Source organism: Cebus imitator, unplaced genomic scaffold, assembly GCF_001604975.1.
Source record: "Cebus imitator isolate Cc_AM_T3 unplaced genomic scaffold, Cebus_imitator-1.0 Scaffold272, whole genome shotgun sequence".
NCBI lineage: Eukaryota > Metazoa > Chordata > Mammalia > Primates > Cebidae > Cebus > Cebus imitator.
The window spans coordinates 1,694,771-1,720,201 of NW_016107587.1; the positions used below are offsets into that span (position 1 = coordinate 1,694,771).

At 39.2% G+C, this 25,431-nt stretch overlaps 1 protein-coding gene across 1 annotated transcript in view; it reads right to left on the bottom strand.

Annotated features, from left to right (window-relative positions):
• The window catches only part of ABCA13 (ATP binding cassette subfamily A member 13), a 424,215-nt gene extending 399,016 nt beyond the window's left edge, over window positions 1-25,199 (bottom strand). The window contains 2 exon segments of the mRNA XM_017500828.2: window positions 1,360-1,453; window positions 25,124-25,199. Of these exon segments, the coding sequence (XP_017356317.1) occupies window positions 1,360-1,453; window positions 25,124-25,192 (163 nt within the window). The 5' untranslated portion in view covers window positions 25,193-25,199.
• Window positions 25,200-25,431: the final 232 nt, after the last annotated feature.

The following is a 25,431-nucleotide window of genomic DNA, read 5'->3' on the forward strand; positions in this document are numbered from 1 at the left end:
TTTCAAACCAGAGAAACAAAATGGTTCATCTGACCATTTTCCTGAAGCAGAGAAAGTTACCAGTAACTTTATCAGAGCATCACCCTCACAATTGTCAACATCATCACAGTAATCACTATCATCACCATCATCTCCATTATCATCATAATTGCCATCATTACTATCTTCTCCATTATCATCACCATCATCACTATCATCTCCATCATCATCACCATTATTACCATTATCTTCATCATAATCATCCTCATCACTGTTATCAACTTCAGCATCATCATCACCATTATCATTACCATCATCTCCACTATTATCACCACTATCAATACTGTCATCTCCATGATCATCACCATAGATACTATCATCTCCATTATCATCACCAACCATCATCATCATCTTCATCATCTCCATCATCACCATCATTACTATCATCTTCATCATCATCTCTATCATCACCATCATTACTATCATCTTCATCATCATCTCTATCATCACCATCGTCACTATCATCTTCATCATCATCTCTATCATCTTCATCATCATCTCCATCATCACCATCATCACTATCATCTTCATCATCATCTCTATCATCACCATCGTCACTATCATCTTCATCATCATCTCTATCATCACCATCATCACTATCATCTTCATCATCATCACTATCATCTTCATCATCGTCTCCATCATCACCATCATCACTATCATCTTCATCATCATCTCCATCATCACCATCATCACTATCATCTTCATCATCTCCATCATCACCATCATCACTATCATCTTCATCATTATCTCCATCATCACCACCATCACTATCATCTACATCATCATCATCACCTTCATTGCTATCATCTCTATCACTGCCATCACCACTATCATTATTTCCATCACCATTATAACTATCATCACCATCATCAGCATTTCTATCATCATCACCATATCTCTATAATCACCATTTTCACCACCATCATATCATCAGCATCATTATTTTCTCACCACCATCATCGTTACTATCAGTATCATGTTGATAAACTATGAAATACATCTCCCACTTTTACTTCTTCTTCTACTCTTGCTATATTTATAATGGCTGTATACTTATGCCCAAATTGTGTCCGTTTTAATTGGAAGAATAAATCTATCTGCTAGGTTGAGTGAACCTGTGTGAATATCATTCTTAAGAGACAAAACCTAAATCGTGGCTTATTGGTATATACTCCAGATATGTTGTTATCGTCTTAATGAAACCCTGTCTATTCATTCCACTGAGGATTCAGAGTTTATTTTAAAAAAGAGAGAAAGAGTGCTATGAGTTTTTTCTCTGAAGGTTAATTTAAAAGGATATTTAAAAGTGAAACTTACAAATGTCTCTGTGTCTGGGAGGTTCTTGAAAACGAAGTACTGTCAGAATTATAAACAGGATACAAGGCCAGAAGAATTCAGCAAGGAAAAGAACCTGGAAAATTAAAAAATATATATATATATACCACTTGAATAAATTGTAAAGTATGACAATATTTTCATCTCTTGAAGGAGGTCATCATAATCCCTGCTATATGTCTCAGAACAATCATTTGGGACAGGAGCCCACAGAGACGGCCTAGTTTATTAATCATTGCATCCCAATCTGTGACTGTGTCATCTCCTTATTCTTTTCCCACCAGACCTAGCTTTTACTTCTTTTCTTTTTCTGCACATTTTTATTTATTGCAGAACTTAGGACATTAGAGAAATTAAAGAAATAAATAACTTCCCCTGTTATTTAACTTAAATACAACAATTATGTTTATTTTTCTAATTTCTTTAACATTTCTGATGTTTTTACCCAAACAGATATTTTGCTGGCTTTGTTGGTAGCCCTCGTTTCTCATTTACCTTCATTTTATGCATATTTTTCAATATTGCCACAAGAGGTTCATAGCTATCAGCTTACTTGCTGTATAACATTCTTACCAAATGAATATCCCATAATTCACACATTCTTTTATTAAGGAACATTTTGTATATAAATAATTTTTTATTTGAATTATTTTCTTAAGATTAGAACAAACTCCAAAACTAAGATTACTGGAGTAAAATCTCTTGACACGGACTACATAAGAACCACCCAAAAAGATTGCAATAATTTTTAAAACCTTAAATTTTCAAAGTTAACAGAAAGGAACTGCCATTGATACATGGAATTCAATCATTTGAGAAGAAAAAAAAATACCACCTATAAGGTATAGCCCCCCAAATTAATAGAAAAGCCTCAATTATCATAAAATTAATTTTACTGCCATCATTATTCACTTGTTTTATGGTGGATAATCTTGTATTGAATTCAGGCAACATCATTTTACAAATACAAAAGTTAATAGCCAGACAAAAAATAGGCAAGTCATTGAATAAACGCACAAACAAAAACCTAAAATTCTGCAAGTTAACACTGCTTCATCAAACACCAAAGAGGATGTCTTACTGTTTCAGATTCCCAGTTATAATGCTTTGAACTAAAATGAACTTCTGGTCACTTTGATTCCTTTATTCTTTAAACTGCCGTGGTCATATCCCATTGCACTAATCCTTCCCTGTAAGCAGATCTAAATGTCACCAGATGAGTGGCCTAAGCCATCAAGACAAAATACAGGCAGAAAAGAGTTTTCCTGTCCCTGGTATAATTAAGGAAGAAAAGAAATCAACCTCTTTAGCCAGGCATGGTGGCTCACACCTGTAATCCCAACACTTTGGGAGGCCAAGGTGGGTGGATCACGTGAGGTCAGGAGTTCGGGAACATCCTGGCCAACATGGTGAAACCTCGTCTCTACCAAAAATACAAAAGAATTAACAAGGCATGGTGTCACACACCTGTAATACCAGCTACTCAGGAAGCTGAGACAGGAGAATCACTTGAACCCGGGAGGTGGAAGTTGCAGTGACCCAAGATCACACCACACTGCACCCCAGCCTGGCAACAGAGAAAGATGCCATCTCAAAAAGAAGTTTTTTTAATTAAAAATAAATCAATCTCTTTGAAATAGTCCATGAGGAAGTATTTCTTGTGTCAGAAAGTGCATCAGGATAAAAAGTTCTCTGATCTAGTCCTGAAACACAGTATTACACACTCTGGTAACAAAGAAAATGCCTGCAGATTGCCCTCTAGTTCAAGGGACCACAATTAAACTATAAAGCAAGGTCAAGGATACTCAAGAGATCACTATTTATTTAAATTAATAACAAATTAATAAGTTACTGGAGTACTGGGTTAGGGAGGTGGTGGGGGAAGATTCTATCATTAATTCTGACTGAATATGAATATGCAAAATCAAAAATATGCCTCATATTAAATGATAACTTGATAGCATTAAGAAGAATAAACGCATACTTTTCTTGGGTTTTTTATTCTTTTTCATTCTCTCCTATAAGTTACCTATTTACAAAATACATGTACATGAAAACTAATGTTTTAGAACCAATTTTCCGTATCAGCACTTATAGTTCTACCTCGCTACTTTTAAAGACTACATAATATTACACTGCAGGATTTAATTGATTTAACCAATCACTTCATCATGAAAATTTGCATGCTTTTCTCTTTGGGGTCAGTGATATCATGAGGTTTTTTTTCCATATTTGGCTGACTTTTGTAAGTAGATCCATGAGGTACCATTGATGAATGGGATTACTGCACTAAAATGTACATGATTTTTAATTTGGATAGATATAACCAAAATACCCTCATTAAAAACTAAACCAATTATCATTTACTCTGATTATACTCTCAATAGCACCTGGAATTAACAAACTTAATTTTTTGTCAAGTCAATATGCAAAAACGTAACTTTAATCATTAAAAACAAACATTTTTCATAAGTCGAGCATATAATTCCTTGCCTATTAACTCTGTCCTTCCAGTTGCCTATTTTTCTATTAAGTTATTTTTTATTTTTGCTGACTTATAAAGCATCATTTTCTATTTAATTTTTAATTAAAGAATTCAGCCCTTTCATGGCTTACGGTATTACAAATATTTTCTCCAATTTTGTATTTGCCTTTTTATTTTAGACAATAAAAAGACTTTATTGTCTAAATCTTTCATGCCATTAATTTATTAATCTTTTTATTTATAGTATCTGGATATTATTCCCTTCACACAGACAACATCATCTAAAGGACCCTGCCATAGTCAAATTATAATAGTAGCAACTCTAAAATCACAAAATGTATCAGTTCAGTCTTAAAAATCAACATCCAATCTCTAGTTTCCAATGAAAATAATATTGGAAGAAAATAAAACCCTGAGGCTTATTGTTGAGAAGTTTCTCTAAGGGTCTTGAAATAATAACAGGATTCCAATTAAAGCTAAAAAACAGAATATCTCAAAGTGTTTTATTTACAAGCTGGTCACTGACCCTTCTGAAAAGCACAAGTTAAAAAAAAAACACCTTTCATTGTTCGTTGTCTGAAGTTGCTCCATTCAAGAGAAAAGTAGCCAGACTCCAGTTCTGCTGCGTCATTGTCCATTGTGCGCTAGTGAATCACTCTTTGATGAGACCATTTCTCTGCAGGGGTGCAAAGGCAGCCTTCCCTTTCTGATCACGTTTTTATGTCACGTTTTTCTTCTTATGTGTCATTATTATTCTTGAACCTGGCTTAACATTTTGAGTCTTATCCCTGTTAAATAGGAATGCTGTCTGATTAACGTTAAGGCTTCGCGGTATCTCCCACATTCCAGACCCTCCAGTGACGACTTCTTAACACCAGGAAGTGACCCAGACAGAAGCAGAAGCTGGTATTTCTGCTGTCCAAACACAATGGTGCAGATGCTGCCACAGGCTCTCCTCTCAAGAAAAATAATCGTCTGGTAAACTTATTAGCAGTTAACGAAACAATGCCCCTACTACCAAACTACCACAAAGCCCTCCTACTGTTCCAGGAGGGAAGCTCCAACCTGCAGAGGTTGGGAGTGTTCAGTCCTGTATTCTGGAGCTTCCCATCCCCAAGGTGCTTCTCACCCTGAATTTCATGGATGCCCAGTTCCCTGTCCCACTCATTCCTCTCACCCTGTGGCCTGAGCATAAATATAAAACTTTCCATGGTTCCTCAGCACAGCTGAGCCACAATGGCATTTGGGAAGACATGAACAATACATACAGATGAACATGTACACAACAAGGACTCCTGGGTAAAATGATACATTGAACTTTCCTCACAAAATTTTTCTTCTTCCAGACAAAATGGGCAGTGTTTGAGGAGAGAAAAGAAAATAAATTAGAGGAGGCAGGAATAAACTTGCATTTGCCTAAGACAAAAAAACTACCAAAATGCAAAAAAAAAAGTTTCTAGACGAGATCAAATAAGCCACCATGCCTCAACTCCAACACAGGCGACAATCTCTAAAGCCATAACCATCTCCCCTCACAATCCTGGTGACTATCCCCAATACCCACATCCATGGAGATGAACACCTCAAAGGAGGCTCCTTATCTTCTGCTTCTGACAGAGGAGTTGGAAAAACTGCTACTGAGAATGATCAAATAAACAAGGAAAGTGAACAATGAGGCTGACTCTTGGGGAGGCCTCCAGGACTACATACAAAACTGTGAAAAGAATCCAAAGCTGGAGAGCAATTTCCACAACTAGGTGAACTAAACATTACATAAAACATTTGACAGTTTTTCACAGGAGAGCACGGAGCTAAACTAGTCTAATAAAATTCTATTCCATCTCAGATGATTTCCCTCACTCTTCTCCATGGCCCTCCTGACCATTTCCAATCTTCTTATTTCATTGATGATTACAGCATACAGGATATGCTCAGGGATCACTCTAGATATTAAGGAGAAATAAAACTGGTCCCAGGTTTATTGAAAAGAGAGTCAAGAACAAATATAATAATACCTGGGCAGAGCTCCCCAAGTATAAGTGGTAATAAAACAAAGAGCACAGCAGCTATCTAAACATTTAGAAGGAAACAAATCAACAAAAAAAGAAAAAGCAAACAAAAGAAAGCCATAAAGCACGCCTGGAAAAGAAACAACTCAAATAAAATGAAGAATTTCTTTACAAATGCCTCATTAAGAAGAATATTTTAATAAGGACAAATTATCAGAAAACAAGCGCTCAGAAAAAAGATATAAACAAATAAGTGGAAGAAGAAATTATGGATCTAAGAAAAAAAAAACACAAAAGAATCATCCCTGTGGAATTTTAAATGATTTAGAAACCATAAAAAGAAAATACATACAGTTAAATTTCAATTTTAGGAATAAGAAACAGCTTACAATAACAACAATTATTTTTAAAAACATTTTAAAGGCAAAAATATTAAGACACAAAAGCTAATATATTTGAAAAACAAAGACTATGCAACATAAGGAAAACTGGCATCCCCAAAGTAAAGAACCCAACAAATGGAACAAAATATTTTTTGAGGATATTCCTCAAATATATAAGATAGGAGAATTTCCATGAAAAAGAGAAAATTTCATCTGCTGACTAAGAGAGTATACTGCATTTCAGAAAAAATAAAATAAGCCATGGTTAAACTATGGCCATTAAACTTCAAGCTATTGAACTTCAAAAATAAAGACTACGACAGGTGTCTAGACAGTTTAAAAAAAAAAAAAAAAAAAAAAAAAAAAAAAAAAAAAAAAAATGCCAAAAATTTAAAAAAAAAAAAAAAAAAAAGGCAACTCCCTAACAAGAGGAGAAAAAAATCAGTCTGACCTTAAACATATCCTCAAAACATTCTATGTTAGATGCTAATGCATCAATATTTACAAACTTCTAAGAGAAAGAAAGTTGGATTACACAAAAATGATGTCCCACCAAATGGCCTTTAAACAATAACAACAACAAAGCACAACTAAGTAAAAGAGAATATCTCAATATCAATTCAAGAATAAAGACACACTACCTCAAAAAAAAAAATATTAGGACTACCAAACACTCATCAAAAATGAGAAACCAGAGATAGTTAAATGTCTTTAAATTGCTGAGAGAAATTCTGTTGGTCTAGAATTGTGTACCCAGAAAAACAGTCTCTCCAGAATGAGGCTGAAAGAAATTTTTCACATAATCAGAAACCAAGTTATCCAACAACAGATACACTAAAAAAACTTTTATAATATGCTTTAATTTCAAATAATGCTTAAACTCACTATTTGAAAGACAAGGATTACCAAGCTTGATTTCAAAAAGAAAATGTTATATGCTGTTTAGAATGGATATAATTAAAATGTAAGGACATAGAATGGTTAAAAGAGATAAAAAAAGATACGGTAGGTAAATATTAAACAAATTAGTTATGTTAATATCAAAGAGACTTTAAGACAAGGAATCTTGTTATTCTTATCAAAATATAAGGATACCAATCAATGACTGAGAAGATTAATACATAACAAAAAGATTGATAATAAAAAAGCACAATAATATTATGCATGTGTATACTGAACAATTTAGCCTCAAAATACAGAACCCAACAATTGCATTATATTACAATATTATATTACAGGAAGAAAATGTTAATCCTACCCAGATTTGTCTATAGGCTCGATGCAATTCTAATGGAATTCCAAAAAGTTTTTGTTTGGTTGGTAAATTTATTTGTTTTTATTTTGGTGGTGGTGTCATACTTAATAAGCTAATTTTAGAATATATTTGGGAGAACAATGGTCAAAAATATCCAAGACAATTTTCATCAACAGGTTGAAAGAATTTGTCCTTTCCATAACAAAGTTTTCTACAAAATAATAATTAAAACATTGTGCTATTAGTTCCACAATAAGCAAAGTAACCTATGGAACAGCCTAGAAACAGAGCTGTGCATATCTGGAAACTTGATGTATGAGAAAGGTGGTTGACAAATCAAAGGGACAATAATTTCTCTGCAACAAATTGTGCCATAAAATTGGTTTTTCTGAGAGTGGAGAGGGAGAAGGCAGGAATAGATTAGGTCTTTTTCATCGAAAAATACAAAACTCCAAATGTGGAAAAACAAAAATAAAAAACTACTTTCAGCCTAGGCAACATGGAGAAACCACCATCTCTACAAAAAATACAAAAATTATCCAGGCATGATGGTGTACCCCTATAGTCCTAGCTACTGGGGGGCTGAGGCAGGAGGATTGCTTGAGCCCAAGGGGTTGAGGCTACAGTGAGCTGTGTTCTCACCTCTGCACCCCAGTCTGGATGACAAAGTGAGATCCTGTCTTAATGAAAAGTAAAAGAAACTTTTTTTTATTTTTTTGAGACAGGCTTGCTCTGTTGCCCATACTGCAGCGCAGTAGTGTGATCTCAGCTCACTGCAACCTCTGCCTCCCAAGTTCAAGCAATTCTTCTGCCTCAGGCACTCAAGTAGCTGGGATTACAGGCATGCGCCACTATGCCCAGTTAATTTTTGTATTTTTAGTAGAGATGGAATTTCACCATGTTGACCAGGCTGGTCTCGAACTCCTGACCTCAAGTGATCTGTCCACCTCAGCCTTCCAAAGTGCTGGATTATAGGCGTGAGCCACCGCACCTGGCCAAAAGTAAAAGAAACTTTTTAAAAATGTTCAGAAGAAAACACACAGTCTTCTTTATGTTTTGTTTATGCTTAAATAAGACACAAAAATCATAAACAACGAAGGAAAGTTAAGCTATTTACAAATTTAAAATCTCTGTTCTTCAGAAAAGCCATTTGAAGAGTAGAAAGACCAGCCATAGACTTGAAGGATCTATTTCTACATATATAACTGACAATGCAGTATCTGTAATACCTACAAATGCCTACAAATAAATGAGAAGGAAATTATAGAATCAAACACAGTCAAAAGAAATGAGCAGATGACTCGGAGTGGTGGTTTATGCCTGTAATTCCAGCACTTTGGGAGGCCAAGGTGGGTGGATCACGATGTCAGGATTGACCATCCTGGCTAACACAGTGAAATCCCGTCTCTACTAAAAATACAAAAAAATTAGCCGGGCGTGGTGGCACATGCGTGCAATCCCAACTACTTGGGAAGCTGAGGCAGGAGAATCGCTTGAACCCAAGAGGCAGAATTTGCAGTGAGCCAAGATCACGCCACTACACTCCAGCCTGGATGATGCAGAGACTCCATTCCCCACCCCCTCCAAAAAAGAAAAGAAATTAGCAGACAAGAGCAAAATGTAAACACCTTATAAGATGCCCAATTTCAGTAGTACTCAAGTAGATGCGAATTAAACCCCAATGAGATCATCATTTTACACCCACCAGTTCAGGAAAATGTAAAAAGTCTGACAGTACTCATTGTTGGCAACCATATGGATACATAGAAACTTTGGACAGCAATTTGACAACATTAGTAAGCTAAGGATTTGCAAATTCTGTGGCTCAATAATTCCATAACTATGTAGTAAGTTGAACCATATTAATTTTGTTAGATTGGACTGGTTTCAAACTAGAAAAAAAAAAAAAAAAAAAACGTGATTTAACCAAACACACAGTTGTTGAGAAGGGATTATACACATGAACCAAGAGGTATGCTCAATGCTCAAAAGTGTTTATACAGCATTACTTGTGAAAGGAAAACAAAAATTGGAAGTTATGCAAAACCCATCAATGGAAGAATAGATCAACAAACTGTGGGGTACTAGAGCAATAAAAGCAAGTGCGTTCACTCATTCATTCATTAGGAATTGTATACCACTTCAGGCACTCTTACAGGGACTAGGGAAATAGCAGTGAACCAACATGACTTAGTTTCTGTCTAAGAGGATAGAAAAAATGTCCTTGTGAAAGTAAATGAAGCAGAGCTGTACACAACCCCAGAAGGAGGCTCTCCTGGGAATTCAGATGTGAAGACCAAGCTCTACCCTTAAATTTTGCATAACCATGAGCATTTGCAAGCACTTACTCATTCATTATTTAATTCTCACAACAACCAGTGAGATAGGTCATACTGTGCCAGTTTTACACTTGCATGTCATGAAGATCATTATTTTGTGCAGCATCTTGGAACTAATTTGTGATGGTACATGGACAGAAGCTCAGGCCTACAGATTCAATACGTAATTTTCCATCTGTCTTGAACAAACTGTCTTCCAGACTCAGTTTAAATATATTTTTAAATTCTCCAAGTGGCTCACGTGGTATATGGATTTGGCTGCAACTAAAAACCACAAAGAATAAAATGCTTAGGTACAAAAAATAAAATGTCAAATGAAGAAGAAGGAAATAGAGCCTTTCAAAGGGAGGAGCTAACCAGAAGATCTCATTGGCTGAGAGAAGAGAAAAACACCTTAAGTTTAGAATATCAAGGAAGCTAAAGTAAAGTACATAATTAGTCTATTGCCCTTGTCTTTGGAGACAAAAGCCTTTGAAGGAAGCATGAAATTCTATTGTGTCTCTTTATGGCATTTGGGGCCTCTAGATGCCAACTTCTCAAAAGAGGGGACTTTCCGAGATGTATTTTGAAGTTCTTGTTAATCACTGCGGGAAAACACAGTCCAATGTTCACCCAAGGGGTTCAAATAAAGCACAAGTCAAAGCTAAGAGAAAGTCAAATGTCAAATAGCAACCATAGTCACAGTTGATCTGCCTAGATCCTTTATAGTTTGGAGTCAAGCCTTCCAAATATCTCTCCACCAAAGTCCAAAATTTCTTCCCCAAGTGAACTTCTTGCAAACCTTTTAGCTAGTTGGATACTGACAGAAAGAAATAAACTAATTTTTTCTTCCTTCTCTCTTTTTTTTTGTGGAGAACAGGGGGGTTTTTTGGCTTTCTATTGAAAAATAATTGCTTTCCTTTCAATGTTCATTTATTGAACATTTATTTAGCACGTACTTTGTCAAACATTCAGCTGAAGACTTTGGCAATATAAACATGAATGAGGAATAATTTCTCCACTCAGGTACTCAAAGAAGACAAACAAATAATCAAAATTAAGTATGAACACTGAAAGGAGATGCATATTGGTATAACCTTTCAAGAAGTCAAGTAAGCACGATGCTTTAAAATTGTGAAATGTGTATACTCTTCAACCCAAAGATTCTCATTTGATAGATTTTTTCATAAGGAAACAATTGGGAAAGTATCTAAAATATGTACAAAAGAGTTATTTTAATATTGTTTCAACTGCAAAAAAATTGGGAATTAAGCATCAACCATTAGGGTATTGATACAGCATTTTCAGCGAAACGCAACTATTTTTAATGGAGTTAAATATATATATTTACAGACATTTTTAAAATCCGCAATTATTATGGTCAAGTTAGGATGTTGCACTAGTGACTTAGGACGTAGTGTTTTTTCTGCCATGGCTGAGTGCAGGTACTCTATGGGATGGTACAGCCACAAGGAGACTAGCAGAGAGGTAGGTATGCAGGACATCAAGTACTCCATCCACAGGGACCCTGGAGTCGGTCAGGATGACTCAGGGAGCGAGGAAATGGGGAGGATGAGAGGACGTTCTCATCCCAAGTTCCTATTTATATTGAAACGGAAATATAACCAAAATACCAACTGGAATAATTTCTTAAGTCAAAATGGCTCTAAAATATAATTGGTAAATAAATGTGTTTTTAAAAACAAAAATGTCCTAAGAAAAAAGAAGAGCTATGAAGGATTCTAATCCTACAAAATATTATAACATAGTCTGACATTTCAGTGCTTAAAAAAATAAAATTAGTGCAAAACAGAAATGGAAATCTATACAGTGGCATGGGAAGTCCAAAAGAGGCTCTACTGCCTTTCAAAAGATATGACATCATTCTCAGCAAACTGGCATAAGACCAGAAAACCAAATACCGCATGTTCTCACTGATAAGTAAGTGTTGAACAATGAGAACACGTGGACACAGGAAGGGCAACGTGGTACACCAGGGCCTGTTGGGAGTGTTGGGGGGGGCTGGAGGAGGGATAGCAGGGGTAGAGGGATTGGGGAGATATAACATTAGGAGAAACACCTAATGCAGATGACAGGGGGATGGATGCAGCAAACCACCACGGCATGTGTGTACCTATGTAACAATCCTTCACGATCTATACATGTACCCCAGAACTTACAGTGTAATTTTTAAAAAAGATACAACAAAATTACCTTTTAAGCACAAGGAAGTAAAAAAGAGTAATTCAACAATGGCATTAGGCTACCTGAATTGAGACTTTAAAAATAATAGGAAGAAATTAAAACATACAACTCAAAAGTAAATGAAAGTGTAAAATAGAGTAAATTTAATTTTAGTAAAACAAGAAGAGAGTAAAAAATTGATCAAAGCTATGGATGAATGAAGAATAATTTCAGCCGTTTTGAAATTACAAAAGACATATTTTAAAGAAACAGAAAAGACAATATTTTAAGATATATAAATTTTTAAGTCTGAACAATAAAAATAAGAAGAAAAGAGGATAGCAAACCAAAGAAATACTTGGCATGCAAGTAATCACCAGGCCTCTAATGGCACAATTGGAAACAATTTGATAGGCAAGTTACATAAGGAAAAAATAAAGAAAAAATTTCATTCTTATGCTAACTCTGCAAAATATACAACCAAATAAGCCTTAATATGCCAACATGTACTCAGTTTGCAAGCACAGAATCAAGGACAATCGGCACTGGACACATCGAATGGCATTATGAACTGTGCGTCCCTTCCGAGAAGAAGCCAGCTAACAGATGGCACGAACCCAAAAAGGATTAGTAATATGAGTTCCCTTTGGGCTTAGCCATATTGCTACTTAGAATTTGTTTTTTTGTGTGTGTTGGTTTTGTTGGTTGTGAGTTTTTTTGTTTCATTTTGTTTTGTTTTGTTTGAGATGGGGACTCACTCTATCACCCAGGCTGGAGAGCTGTAGGAGGATTGTGGCTCACTGCAACCTAGAACTCCTGGGCTCAAGCGATCCTCCTGCCTCAGCCTCCCTAGTAGCTGGTGATACAAGCATGTGCCACAACACCTGGCTTAGAATTTATTGAGAGATGTCCAGCATCGGCCAGGCATGATGGCTTACATTTGGAATCCCAGCACTTTGGGAGGCCAAGGTGGATGGATCATCTGAGGTCAGGAGTTCAAGACCAGCCTGGCCAACATGATGAAACCCCATCTCTACTAAAATTACAAAAAAATATAAAAAAGAAGAAAGAAAAAGCCAGGCACGGTCATGGGGCACCTGTAATTCCAGCTACTTGGAAGGCTGAGGCAAGAGAATTGCTTGAACCCGGGAGGTGAAGGTTGCAGTGAGCTGAGATCGTGCCTTCGCACTCCAGCCTAGGTAACAAGAGAGAAACTCCATCAAAAAAAAAAAAAAGAAAAGAAAGAAAGAAAAGAAAAGGAAAGGAAAAGAAAAGAAAAGAAAGGAGGGAGGGAGTGGGGGAGGGAAAAAAGATGTCCAGCATCAATACGATGTGATGTATTAAAAGGGTAGCATGTAAGATAAACGAGATACCACCAGAAACAAGGAAACCCCACAACAGAACTGGTAAGGGCAGCACCTAACCCCACCTGGAATTTGGGACTCATACCACCCATGCCAGTGTGTATTGTGGACAGAGTTTAAGGCTGTGCTATAGACAGAACCAAAGCTGTCCTGTGGTAATGCCTCCAGTAATTCCTGGCAGTTCCTAGTATGTGCAAGAGAGAGTTTCCTAATTATCATACTTCGGTGGCATTTGGTCCTAGTTCACCCACTCCAGCCTTCATCAATAAATTCAGAGTGCCGTGTTGGTGCCGTTTACTCAAGGAGCCTGTCCAGGAGTGCCATGGTCTCAGGTATCAGATAAAATCGGGGTTCAGCACAGCTCCGCTGCTTCCCTCAAGTGGGCCTGTGCAAGTTAATTACCCTTCCTGACTCATTTTCTGTATCTGTGAAATGGGAATGAGAAGTTCTGTCATGCAGGGGTGTGGGAAATACGACTGGGATCGTGGTCTAAAGTGCATGATGATTGTTGGCAGGGAGAAAGAGCACACCCTGACACCATCTGGCTTGGCTGATGTGACAAAGTGCAGAGGGAGAGGGTGTGCTCTCAGAGCCTGCCGGGATCACAGTACAGCACTATTTTAACTTCCATTTGGGATCTTTTGTAGCAGTCCCTGTGAGCTGACACTCAAAAGACATCATTCTATGAATCTGAGACAGGGCACCGTGCCTCCTGGCTGCTTCCCTCTCATCCCTAAGGAATGGTTATTTTCCAAGTAGATGGGCACAAGGACGCACAGGTTCAATTCTCCCAGGAGCTCCAACTTCAAACCTGAAGTATGACAGGTGCTGTCTGGCCAGGACAGTCCCCTGAATTGGGTAGGACCAGGCACAGGTACTGCCCCTCAGGGCAACCCTCTGGCTTAGCCAAAGCAGGCAGCTGGGGAAGAAAACATTCCTGACAGGAATGAAGCAGAGAGAGGAGAGGACACACAGAGTGGAAAATGAAGAGCTGACCTCAGGCAAGATTTCCTTCAAAGGAGCCCCCAGAGTTCCAAAATCGAAAAAGAAATGTGTTTTTCAGAAGGACCAGTTCCCCAATAAACAGCCTCAGCCTCCAATACAATATCATGAAAACAAGGCTTGAGGCTGCCTTTCCCTCTGCTCTCTATGATGTTTTTGTTGTTTTTAAAACCTTTTCTGTAATTGAAAAACCGCCTTACCGGGGCCAAAGTAAATAACTACACCAGGAAACTCCAGGCTGCCCAAGGAGACCTGCATTAGCAAGTAAGATGGAAAAGCCTCTTGGGAAAGTAAATCTTTGCGGCTTTTTGTTTTCTGTTTTAATTTTTGGTTTTTGTTTTACACAGAAGCCACATAAATCCACCATCCTAAAGAAAATCTCCCAGACCTAGCCTTTTGATGATCTTATAATTTTCTCTCCAATACACTGGTAACAATTTCAGCAAAAGAGCAACCTAGAGAGAATTATTTTCTCTTTTCAACCTGACAGTCAAATTGGCAAATGAGAAACTGGATGGCTTGCCTTTGAAATCCAGTCGGTTTCCCATACCTTTATAAGACTGGATATGCTCAAATTATTTTTCTTTCTCTCTTTCTTTCTTTTTCAGACAGAGTCTCACTCTGTCACCAAGGCTGGAGTATAGTGGCACGATCTGGGCTCACTGCAGCCTCCACCTCCCAGATTCAAGTGATTCTCCTGCCTCAGCCTCCCGGGTAGCTGGGATTACAGGTGCCCACCACCATGCCCAGCTAATTTTTGTATTTTTAGTAGAAACGGGGTTTTGCCTTGTTGGCCAGGCTGATCTCAAACTCCTGAACTCAGATCTGCCCACCTCAGCCTCCCAAAGTGCTGGGATTACAGGTGTAAACTATTGCTCCCGGCCACTATTCTCACATTATTAAACTCAGGCAACCATGCAGGACAAAAGAGATGCTCACCGCACAGCCAGACTCTGAATGAGACACTTTCACTGTGCAAAAATTTCCCTCATTCCCTTTCAAAGTTGTTTTTTTATGTTTGGTTGTTGATTCAATCACTAGTGCTTTGAGAGAGAGTGGAGGAGGAAAATAAAGCTAAAATTAAAGGTTTAGAAGCAAATTAAGATCAATCAAAATTAAAGAAACGGCACAGCTGATACCATGATTATGAATGAGGAAAAACAAACCAACCAACCTCAAACAGCTTCGTAGGTGCCAGCCCATGTTAAAAAAATATACAAAAGAATGTTTGCTTCTTATTAATTAGATTTCTGAACTGCTTTTCCTAAATCATTGCTCTGAGTAAACTGAGTTGCATCCAGATGGCCCTCAGTGGTCTCGCAGTGACCAAGGCAGTTTCCTCCCAGGGAGGCAAGTCCTGAAGGCCAGGGCAGCCCATGCCAAGCCCCAGGATCCCACGGGCTCCTGATTTAATGACAAGTAGGAAGACCATCAGCTTTATCTTCTCACCTAGCCAAACAGAAGTTAAATTACTCCACTTTTTTTTTTTTTCTTTTTTTTTAAGACAGAGTCATGTTGGTCAGGCTGGTCTTAAACTCCCGACCTCAGGTGACCGGCCGGCCTTGGCCTCCAAAGTGCTTGGATTACAGGCATGAGCCACCACACACGATGGGAGATTCGAGTTATCTGGAGACCATCACACCTGCACCACTGTATGACTGCAGCCGGAGAGGGAAAAGCCATCATGTCAGTCATCTGTGTGGCCTAATCGCAAGAAATGTGTCACTTCTGTGTAAGTGCTGGAAAAGAGAATAGTTCAAGGGCTCCCACACTGCCTGACGACCCTCTCGCCTCTGCCAATCTTGTTCCGCAGTGCTGGAGTCTGTAGCTGATTGGGTTTGTATATGGAGCTCCCCTGGACGTGAGCCACTGCTGAGAAGTGGAGCAGAAAGCACATTGGCCTGCAGGTGGCCACTCAGCAGCACCCCGGCCCCACGTCTGACTCACAGCCAGTGAGGATGCCCTGAGCCCAGGGACCTCTAGCCATAGGAACACTATGCTCATTTGCAGCTTCTATGAAGTACCAGCACACCAAGGAGAATGGGGCTGACTGCCACCATGATGCCCATCTTGGGGCTCAGAAGGGCCAGCAGGATCTGCCCAGTGTCACCACCAAGTCCTGCAACCTGTGCTGGACTTACCATCAGAAGGGTCTGAGCAGGGCCAGACTCCTAGCTGTGTCCTGAGTCACAGGACCCAGGTCCTTCCATGAGAGTACTCTCAGAACCATCTGGCCAGAGGACCTGGCACTGGGATGTGGAAAGTGAGTCCAGCTAAGGATGGCCAGAGTAGACTCATCAATGCCCAGGAAATTCAGCATCATTGCATTCAAACAGACCACAGATATTTAACTAAATTTCAGACTGCTGACAGTAGAGGGCTCCTGGATGTGCAACTGGACAGACTGTCAGCTGGGAATAAGACAGTCCTGATGGCAGAGGCCAGGGCCATGGGACCATTTGGCCATCCCTGCCCCTTGGGCAGCTCATTTATCAGAGCCCTGGCAACAGCACTGAAGCTGTAGCTTAACCTCCCAGCCTGGGAGGGAAGGGCAGAGTGGGGCACAACCTGTCATGGCTCACTCCATGCTGAGTACAGAATTTAAGCTTGTTCTTAAGGAGCTCTTGTTCTGATGAAATTTTTTTCTTTGACTTAAGTGAGTTAAACAGCATACTTCCTCTACAGTGGTGGCACCAGAGATTCCAGCTGAGCTACTTAAAAGTGCCAAGCCATTCAAAACATGGGCTTGTCCCCTGAGGCTGGAGTTGGGTTAACATGAATAAAGCCCCAGGCTGGGTCATGTTAACACTCTTATGGGCTGAACTGTCTTCCCCTAAAACTCATATATTGAAATCCTAAACCACAGCACTTCAGAATGTGACCTTATTACATTACAGATGTAATTAGTTACGATGGGGTCTTCACCTAGAGTAGGAGAGGATAGGCTCTAATCCAATATGACTGTCCTTATGAAGGAGAAATTTGGATATACAAACAGAGGGGCAACAATGTGAAGAGATACAAGGATAAGATGGCCATCTTATCCTTCTAGGCCAAGGAGAGCCTAAAAGAGCCCCTTCCTTCATAGCACTCAGAGGAACCAACTCTGTGGCACTTTGACCTTCAACTTCCAGTCTCCAGAATTGTGAGGCCATAAATTTCTTTTGCTTAAGCCACCATGTCCATGGCATTTTGTTACAGCAGCCTGAGCAGACTCATACACTTCCCATGGGCAGGCCATGGGTGCATCCCAACTGCCTTGCAGGGCAACAAGAGAACACTCATTTAGAGAAAATCTCTTTTGATGGGAAATTTCTTACCAACTAGCCAAAGCACAGTAGGACTCCAAGTGAAAGAATGCTGGGCTGGTAAACAAATCTCAGCCATTCTTTCAGCATTAAGACTCCATGCCAGAGACTTCTTTTACTTTTTTATTTCATAAAACCCACTCATAGGTATTCATTCTACCTATAACTCCTTCAGCAACACGTCCAACAGCAGTCTGTCAATATAGTCAATGTTCGCACATGTAAACTTTCTGAGGTTTTTTCTAATATAAAGCTTTTCTGATATTTTATTTTATTTATTTTTGAGACAGGGTTTCACTCTGTCTCCTAGGCTAGAGTGCAATCCACAATTTTGATTCACTGCAGCCTCAACCTCCTGGACTCAGGCAATCCTCCCACCTCAGCCTCCAGAGTAGCTGGGACTACAGGCACATGCCACCATGCCCAGAAAATTGCATTTGTATTTCTTGTAGAAATGAAGTCTGACTGTGTTATTCAGGCTGGTCTTGAACTCCTGGGCTCAAGCAATTTTCCCCCATCTACCTCCCAAAGTGTTGGGATTGCAAGCATGAGTACAGCACCTGACCCTATTATACACAACAACAGTGGCATCTTTTCAGGAAATATCTTTGGAGATAATTCAAGACTTTTTCTAACCTGACTATGAGAGAGATCAGTCACCTCACCTTTGACATTCTGGTGTCTGCTAATTCCTTTAGTAAATCCTTATAGCAAATTTGACAACAAATAGTTGATAAGCTATAACAGGTAACTATGCAAAACCAGCAAAAATCCAACCTCTAGAACAATGTCCAAAAGAAATAAGAGCTACTTTATTTCTGAGACCTGATATCTGTACATTTTGTTTCCATTTCAGAAAAATACAGAAATTGTACCTAGCAGGATGTTTACAAAAGAAAATTATTCCTTAACACCAAGTTCAGTTTTTAGCACCTGATTTCAGTGACAAACATCTCAAAGAAATGAGATTGTTTTGTTTTAGAAAAGAAACACACACACACATATACACACAAAAGCTCTGAGGTTTGAAGTAGATGAAACAGCTTGAGAATATGTTTCTTTACATCTTAAAAAAAAAAAAAAAAAGTGATTTCCAAGATAGTGATCTTGGAAAGCTCCTCTCCCTAGCCCCAAGGTAGATCGCTAGGAGGTAGATATGCAGAGGCAGAGCCCAGCAGGGATTCAGCCTTGGTTTGGGTGAGCTGACTCAGGTTTCTCTAATGCTGGTGAGAGGGATGGCATTTGAACTCAGGTTTCTCTAATGCTGGTGAGAGGGATGGCATTTGAACTCAGGTTTCTCTAATGCTGGTGGGAGGAAATCATTTGAACTCAGGTTTCTCTAATGCTGGTGGGAGGATAGCATTTGAACTCAGGTTCCTCTAATGCTGGCGGAAGGTATGCATTTGAACTCAGACAGTGTAACAGGCTTCCCTCCATCCCCCAAAAGCCAGGCTAAAGGATGAGCCCTGGTGTGAGACCATAATTCTGATTCATGTCTAAAAGAAAGTATGCATTTTATCAGTGTGGTCTTTTAAATCAAAAATGCAGTTTGGCCGGGCGCGGTGGCTCACGCCTGTAATCCCAGGACTTTGGGAGGCCGAGGCGGGCGGATCACGAGGTCAAGAGATCGAGACCATCCTGGCCAACATGGTGAAACCCCGTCTCTACTAAAACTACAAAAAAATTAGATGGGCGCGGTGGCGCGCGCCTGTAGTCTCAGCTACTCAGGAGACTGAGGCAGAATTGCTTGAACCCGGGAGGTAGAGGTTGCAGTGAGCCGAGATCGCGCCACTGCACTCCAGCCTGGCGCCTGGCAACGGAGCTAGACTGTGTCTCAAAAAAAAAAAAAAAAAAAATTCAGTGTTTTATGTGTGGTAGACATCTGGATATCTGTCGCTGGGTTCCGAGGTGTGGTTTCCGTGGGCAGAAGGATGTTCCTGGTAAAACTGTGGCCAGTGTAGTTTTGTAATTTCCATGATCCTCTCCCAGGCCATGGATGACAGAGAACCACTGAGGACTGTGTTAAGGAACAAAAAACTTCTCTTACCGAGTCCACAAGGGGCGTGGCTTCAAAGGCAGGAATTTCCCAGGCCTTGCCTCCAACCACGTCCCCGACCTAAAGTTCTTTGCCTGACTTTCCCGCAGGGGCTAGGTAGAAATTCCAGGAGCTTCTTTGTTCAAAAAGCCCGCGAAAAGCTCTGAGAATAAGTTCCTCTGCTGCGGACCTAGCAGCCAATCCGGTATCAGGGTCAAATATCAATCACTCCAGCGGAAGTTTGAAAGAACTCCTGTCATTGGACAAGAACACGAATGGGGCGGGAACAACTCCAAGGTTAAACACCCCCCCCCCCCCCCGCCCGCGGCTCCTTACCTCTCTCGTAAGTCGCTCTCTGCTAAACATTATTGTAACGTTAAGCTCAAGAACTGGAAGCATCTTTGGGATGCCCCCACAGCTCTGCTCCCGTCCCCCAGTTACATCTTTTGCAAGCACGGGGAGAGTACTGAGCCCCTGAGCCCCTCCGTAGTTACATTATGAATTTTTTAAAGCGTTGATGTCTTCGTATCAAACTATGCTTCAACCCTCCTCCACTAGCCCAACTCCAGTAAAACTGGCCAAACCCAAAAAGCTGATGTCACTTACAGGATGTCAGCTTTCATTAATGGAGTAAGGGCTCAGAGTCCTGTCCAATTGAATGGAGAGGGAAAGGAGTGAGCAGCAGAAACAGGAGGTGAGATTCAAAACAGAGATCCAAGGTTTCAACGGATGCAGGCTCCTGGAGACAACATGACTCTGAGAATGGTCACTGCTCCATGATTTGAAGGATACATTAGGGTAAGTGTGCCATCCACAGTACACGTGCTATAGGCTCAGCTGCTCTATTCAATATTAAAACATGGGAGAACCCAATTCGACTGCAGAACTAAGAGATATCCAAGGAGCTTACCCTTGGCTTACATGATTTTCTTGTTGTTACTGTTGTTGTTAATTCTTTAAGAAGTAGCTGGAAAAGGTAGGGGAAAGGAGAGCATAGGGATAGATTTTTTAAAGCATACAAAATTAAAGCTAGATAGGAGGAATGAGTTCTAGTGCTCTATACCACTGTAGAATAACTATATAATAACAATGATATATCACATAGGCCAGGCACAGTGGCTCACACCTGTAATCCCAGCACTTTGGGTGGAGGCTGTGACAGGTGGATCATCTAGGCCAGGAGTTTGAGACCAGCCTGGCCAACATGGTTAAACCCCGTCTTTACTAAAACTTACAAAAATGTTAAGAAACTATTTTTTTCCAAGAACAGTAGAATTACAGGGCATGGTGGCATGCACCTGTAATCCCAGCTATTCAGGAGGCTGAGGCAGGAGAATCACTTGAACTCAGGAGGTAGAGGCTGCAGTGAGTCAAGATCACACCACTGCACTCCAGCCTGGGTGACAAGAGCAAACCACTGTATGAAATAGTAATAGTAAAAAATCATATAGCTTCAAATTGCTAGAAGGAGAATATTGAATGTCCCCAACACAAAGAAATAATAAACACTTGACATGACAGATATACTTGTCACCCTGACCTGATCACCATATATGTATTGAAACATCACTATGTTTGCCCAAAAGCAAAGCACTTTTACCTTGACCCAGCATCTGCTCCAGGAAATTTATTCAAGAGAAATGATCCAGGAGAAGGTGTGTCCCTCATATAACAAAGTTTCTCATAACAATAAGAGCTGGAAAGAACCTTAATTCTCAACATAAAGAAATGGTAGAATCATTATGTGTACCCAACTGCTGAACTATTATTCAACAAAATCATTAAATATAAAGACCCAACAGTAACTTTTAAAATATTAGGCTTCAATATTAAGTGAGGAAAAAGCTATGGCTTTAATTATGTAAAAATATTGCATTTTGTATGCCTAAGGATAAGAAAAGACCACAAAAGTAAGTTAATTAGGATAATAAAATTTTAGATGACTTTTTAAAAATTTCTCTTTTGTTTTAGCGCTGTTTTTACAATAAATAAAAATCAAGAGGAAAAAATAAATGGTATTAAAATAATGTTAAGAAACTATTTTTTCCAAGAATAGTAGTTTAACGATCTGTTAAGCTAGGTATTAAGATAAGTATGATGGGTACTATTCATCTATTATTCTTCTTTTTAAATTTTTGTTTAAATCCATAAGATGTTTTTTGAAGAAACTATAATCATGAAATATAATAAGGGTTTTAAAAAAGTAAATGTGAAAACATACTGATTTGCTCTTTATGAATGAATGACACAAACGATCACGTGTATGCTGACACTATGTACATCTGTTATGCATCAATGATTTTTTTAAAAAAAGAAAAGCTCAAGAAAACCAGTAAATCTAAAAACAGACAAGCTTCCTTCATCTAACAAATAGTTCCTGGCTTTATTCACTAAATAAACATTTATTTGAGGCCACTTATTCACTCATGCAGTTTGGTTATTCCACAGTTCATGCCAACACCTCACTTCATAGCTCAGAAGAAAGAATTTACAGAGTATCATTGGAGAATGGGAGAATGCTATGAAAAATAGGTCAGTTTAAAGACATTCACCCAGAGGGGCCTGCCCTCAATATTTCTACTGTAATAACATTAAGATATGTAAACATATTCACATTTTATCCCCCTGGAGTTATATTCTAACCCAATTGTGCAAGCCAAGAACTGAGAGTTAGCCTTGTGCCTCCTCTCCTCACCGCCCACAGTTCATGTCCACAGATATCTGAGGCCACCCCTTTCTACCAAATAAGAAAACAGCTCCCACTCCTATGCCAGGCCCTGTTAGAAGCGCATTACATGCACAAAGTCATTTAATACTTACAATCTCATTCTACAGAGAAGAAAAAGTTAAGAAATTGACTGAATAAGTAAACTAGCAAGTGGCAGAGCTGGGATGTGAACCCAGTCAGGCAGCTCCAAATTCTATGCATGGAACCACTTGCATGGTTTCTACTCTGTTGCTATTCTAGGCATTGCTGTAATGAATAACCTTGCGCAAATATCACTTCCCATTTGTGCAGGGACATCTGTGGGATATATCCTAAGAGGTGGTTTCATTAAATATTTAATTACATTTTTCATTGTTTTTCTCTGAACAGACTATAGCTCCTTGCGGGCCGGAAACCCAGTTTTGTTGTTCACCCACTATCTGGCACATAACAGAGGTAAATAAATGCTTTATTCCTTCCTTCTTTTACTTATTCAACAAATATTTACTGAACATCCACTGTGTGCCAGGCACTGTTCTGAGTGCTGGAGAAATGCATTGGTAAACCAATTGGGGAAAATATCCAGCTCTCCTGAATGTAACATGTAGGATCCAGAGGCAATTGACAAATAAGAAAATCTGTTAGACAACAGATGCTGGAGAGGATGTGGAGAAATAGGAAGACTTTTACACTGTTGGTGGGAGTGTAAATTAGTTCAGCCATTGTGAAAGATAGTGTGGTGATTCCTCAAGGACCTAGAAATAGAAATTCCATTTGACCCAGCAATCCCATTACTGGGTATATATCCAAAGGATTATAAATCGTTCTACTATAAGGATACATGCACACGAATGTTCATTGCAGCACTGTTTACAATAGCAAAGACCTGGAACCAACCCAAATGCCCATCGATGATACACTGGACAGGGAAAATATGGCACATATACACTATGGAATATTATGCAGCCATCAAAAACGATGAGTTCGTGTCCTTTGTAGGGACATGGATGAAACTGGAAACCATCATTCTCAGCAAACTGACACAAGAGCAGAAAATCAAACACTGCCTGTTCTCACTCATAGGCAGGTGTTGAACAATGAGAACACAGGGACACAGGGAGGGGAGCACTATACACTGGGGTCTGTTGGGGGGAAATAGGGGAGGGACAGTGAGGGGTGGGGAGTTGGGGAGAGATAGCATGGAGAGAAATGCCAGATATAGGTGAAGGGGAGGAAGGCAGCAAATCACACTGCCACGTGTGTACCTATGCAACAACCTTACATGTTCTTCACATGTACCCCAAAACCTAAAATGCAATAAAAAAAAAATCTGTGGTGGAGTACAATATGATAAATACTAAAGAAAAATAAGGCAAAGAAAGGTGGAGCACAGGAGTTACCATTTTAAATGAACAGTTATCAAACAAATAAAACCTTCTGATGAGGATGTTTAGCAGCAAAAGCAATTGTGAAAACTTTTTAAAACTCAAATGTCCACTAAGGAGGAGTAGGCAGTCTGGTTACCTCTGTCACTGAACTGTTTTGAGGTTGATATACAGAAAGCAGAAAGAGCAGTGCCTTGGAACCAACTTCCACCTGCAACATTTTCATGGGAAAATAGGCTAATTCCCTAAAACAAACTGACATGTCAATGAAATACACTGTTTATAAATGTACAACTACCTACACAGACACCAGCACACTAACAATTCATGAAGAGTATTTCGCTCCTTTTTTCCTGAACTTAAAAACTGTTATACAAACTTTCAACTGAAATTATTTTGATCCTAAAGATCACATAAGAAAGAAAACATCTCCTTTAACATGTGTTTTATTTTGAGACAGAGAGATAGAATATTCTGGCTCTGAGGATTCAGCAAAATGTAATTCAATGTCAATTACTGAATCTCTTCAAGCCGAAGCATTTGTCAGCAGAAAAATCCCATAGGATTAACTGTAGACCTTAAAATCAGAAATGATGTAGGTGAATTACTGCAGATTTACTTCTACTGATAATGACATTTATAGGTGTTAATGTTTCTATAGTGGCATCAAGAATAATATTAATCATAATAATAAGCAATTGATTTCTATTTGATTTTAAAAACATACAAGTTATTTGCTTAAGTACTCACACAAGTTTGATTTGAGCAATTCCAATCCGCTTAGGAAAACCTTGCTGATGTAATTTGAATACAGTTCTAAATAGATGTGAATTAACACTAAAGATGCGACCCTACAGAATAACACTGAGCGGATGCATCATGCCCAGCTCTGCGGAGGCACATTGTGCAGTCTCATGCTTTGGCGTGGGTACCTGTAGCATTCTGTTTATGCACAAAATGCAGCTAATGCTTTGTTCCTTAAACTTGAGAAGTCACTGCTCAGTTTTTACAGTGAATGCCTGGAACACAAATTACAGTTCAAACTCCACTTGTTTTTTTCTTTTTAAGAGTTTTTCTACATTTGCCCTTTTCTGATAAATTCTTTGGCCTTGATTTCATGCTGGTCATTAAAGTGTTCAACTACTTTGGCCCTTCAGACAGATTTTGATTTAAAATAATCCAACCTCCCTAAATTCCCTGCAGTGTGAGTGTTTGTACCTGCCAGGAGGCAGAGGCAGGCAGGCAAGAACAGACCCTGATCTCACTCCAGACCTCACTGGAGCTCTATGGAAAACCAAGGCAAGGACTTACCGGGTTCCTGAGTCTGCAGAGCCAATTCTTCCACAGCAGGGCTTGGAACTGGCGCCTGGCGTGCCCCATGCCTGCTGCTCCCTGCTCTCAGTCAGGAAGCCAGCCTCTAAGGATGGTGCTTATATCTGCTGGGCTCAAGTGAAGGCATGCTGCCTATTAGTCAATTCTAACAAAAGTGAGTGATGCAAGAGAGATTACTCGTGACTGAATAAAGCAGGCATCAGATATCCCCTCTTGTTCTGCATCTGCTGAGAAATCTTTTCACTAGCTGTTCAGTGTTTCGGGAGGGTTGAGTTACAGAAAGCTGC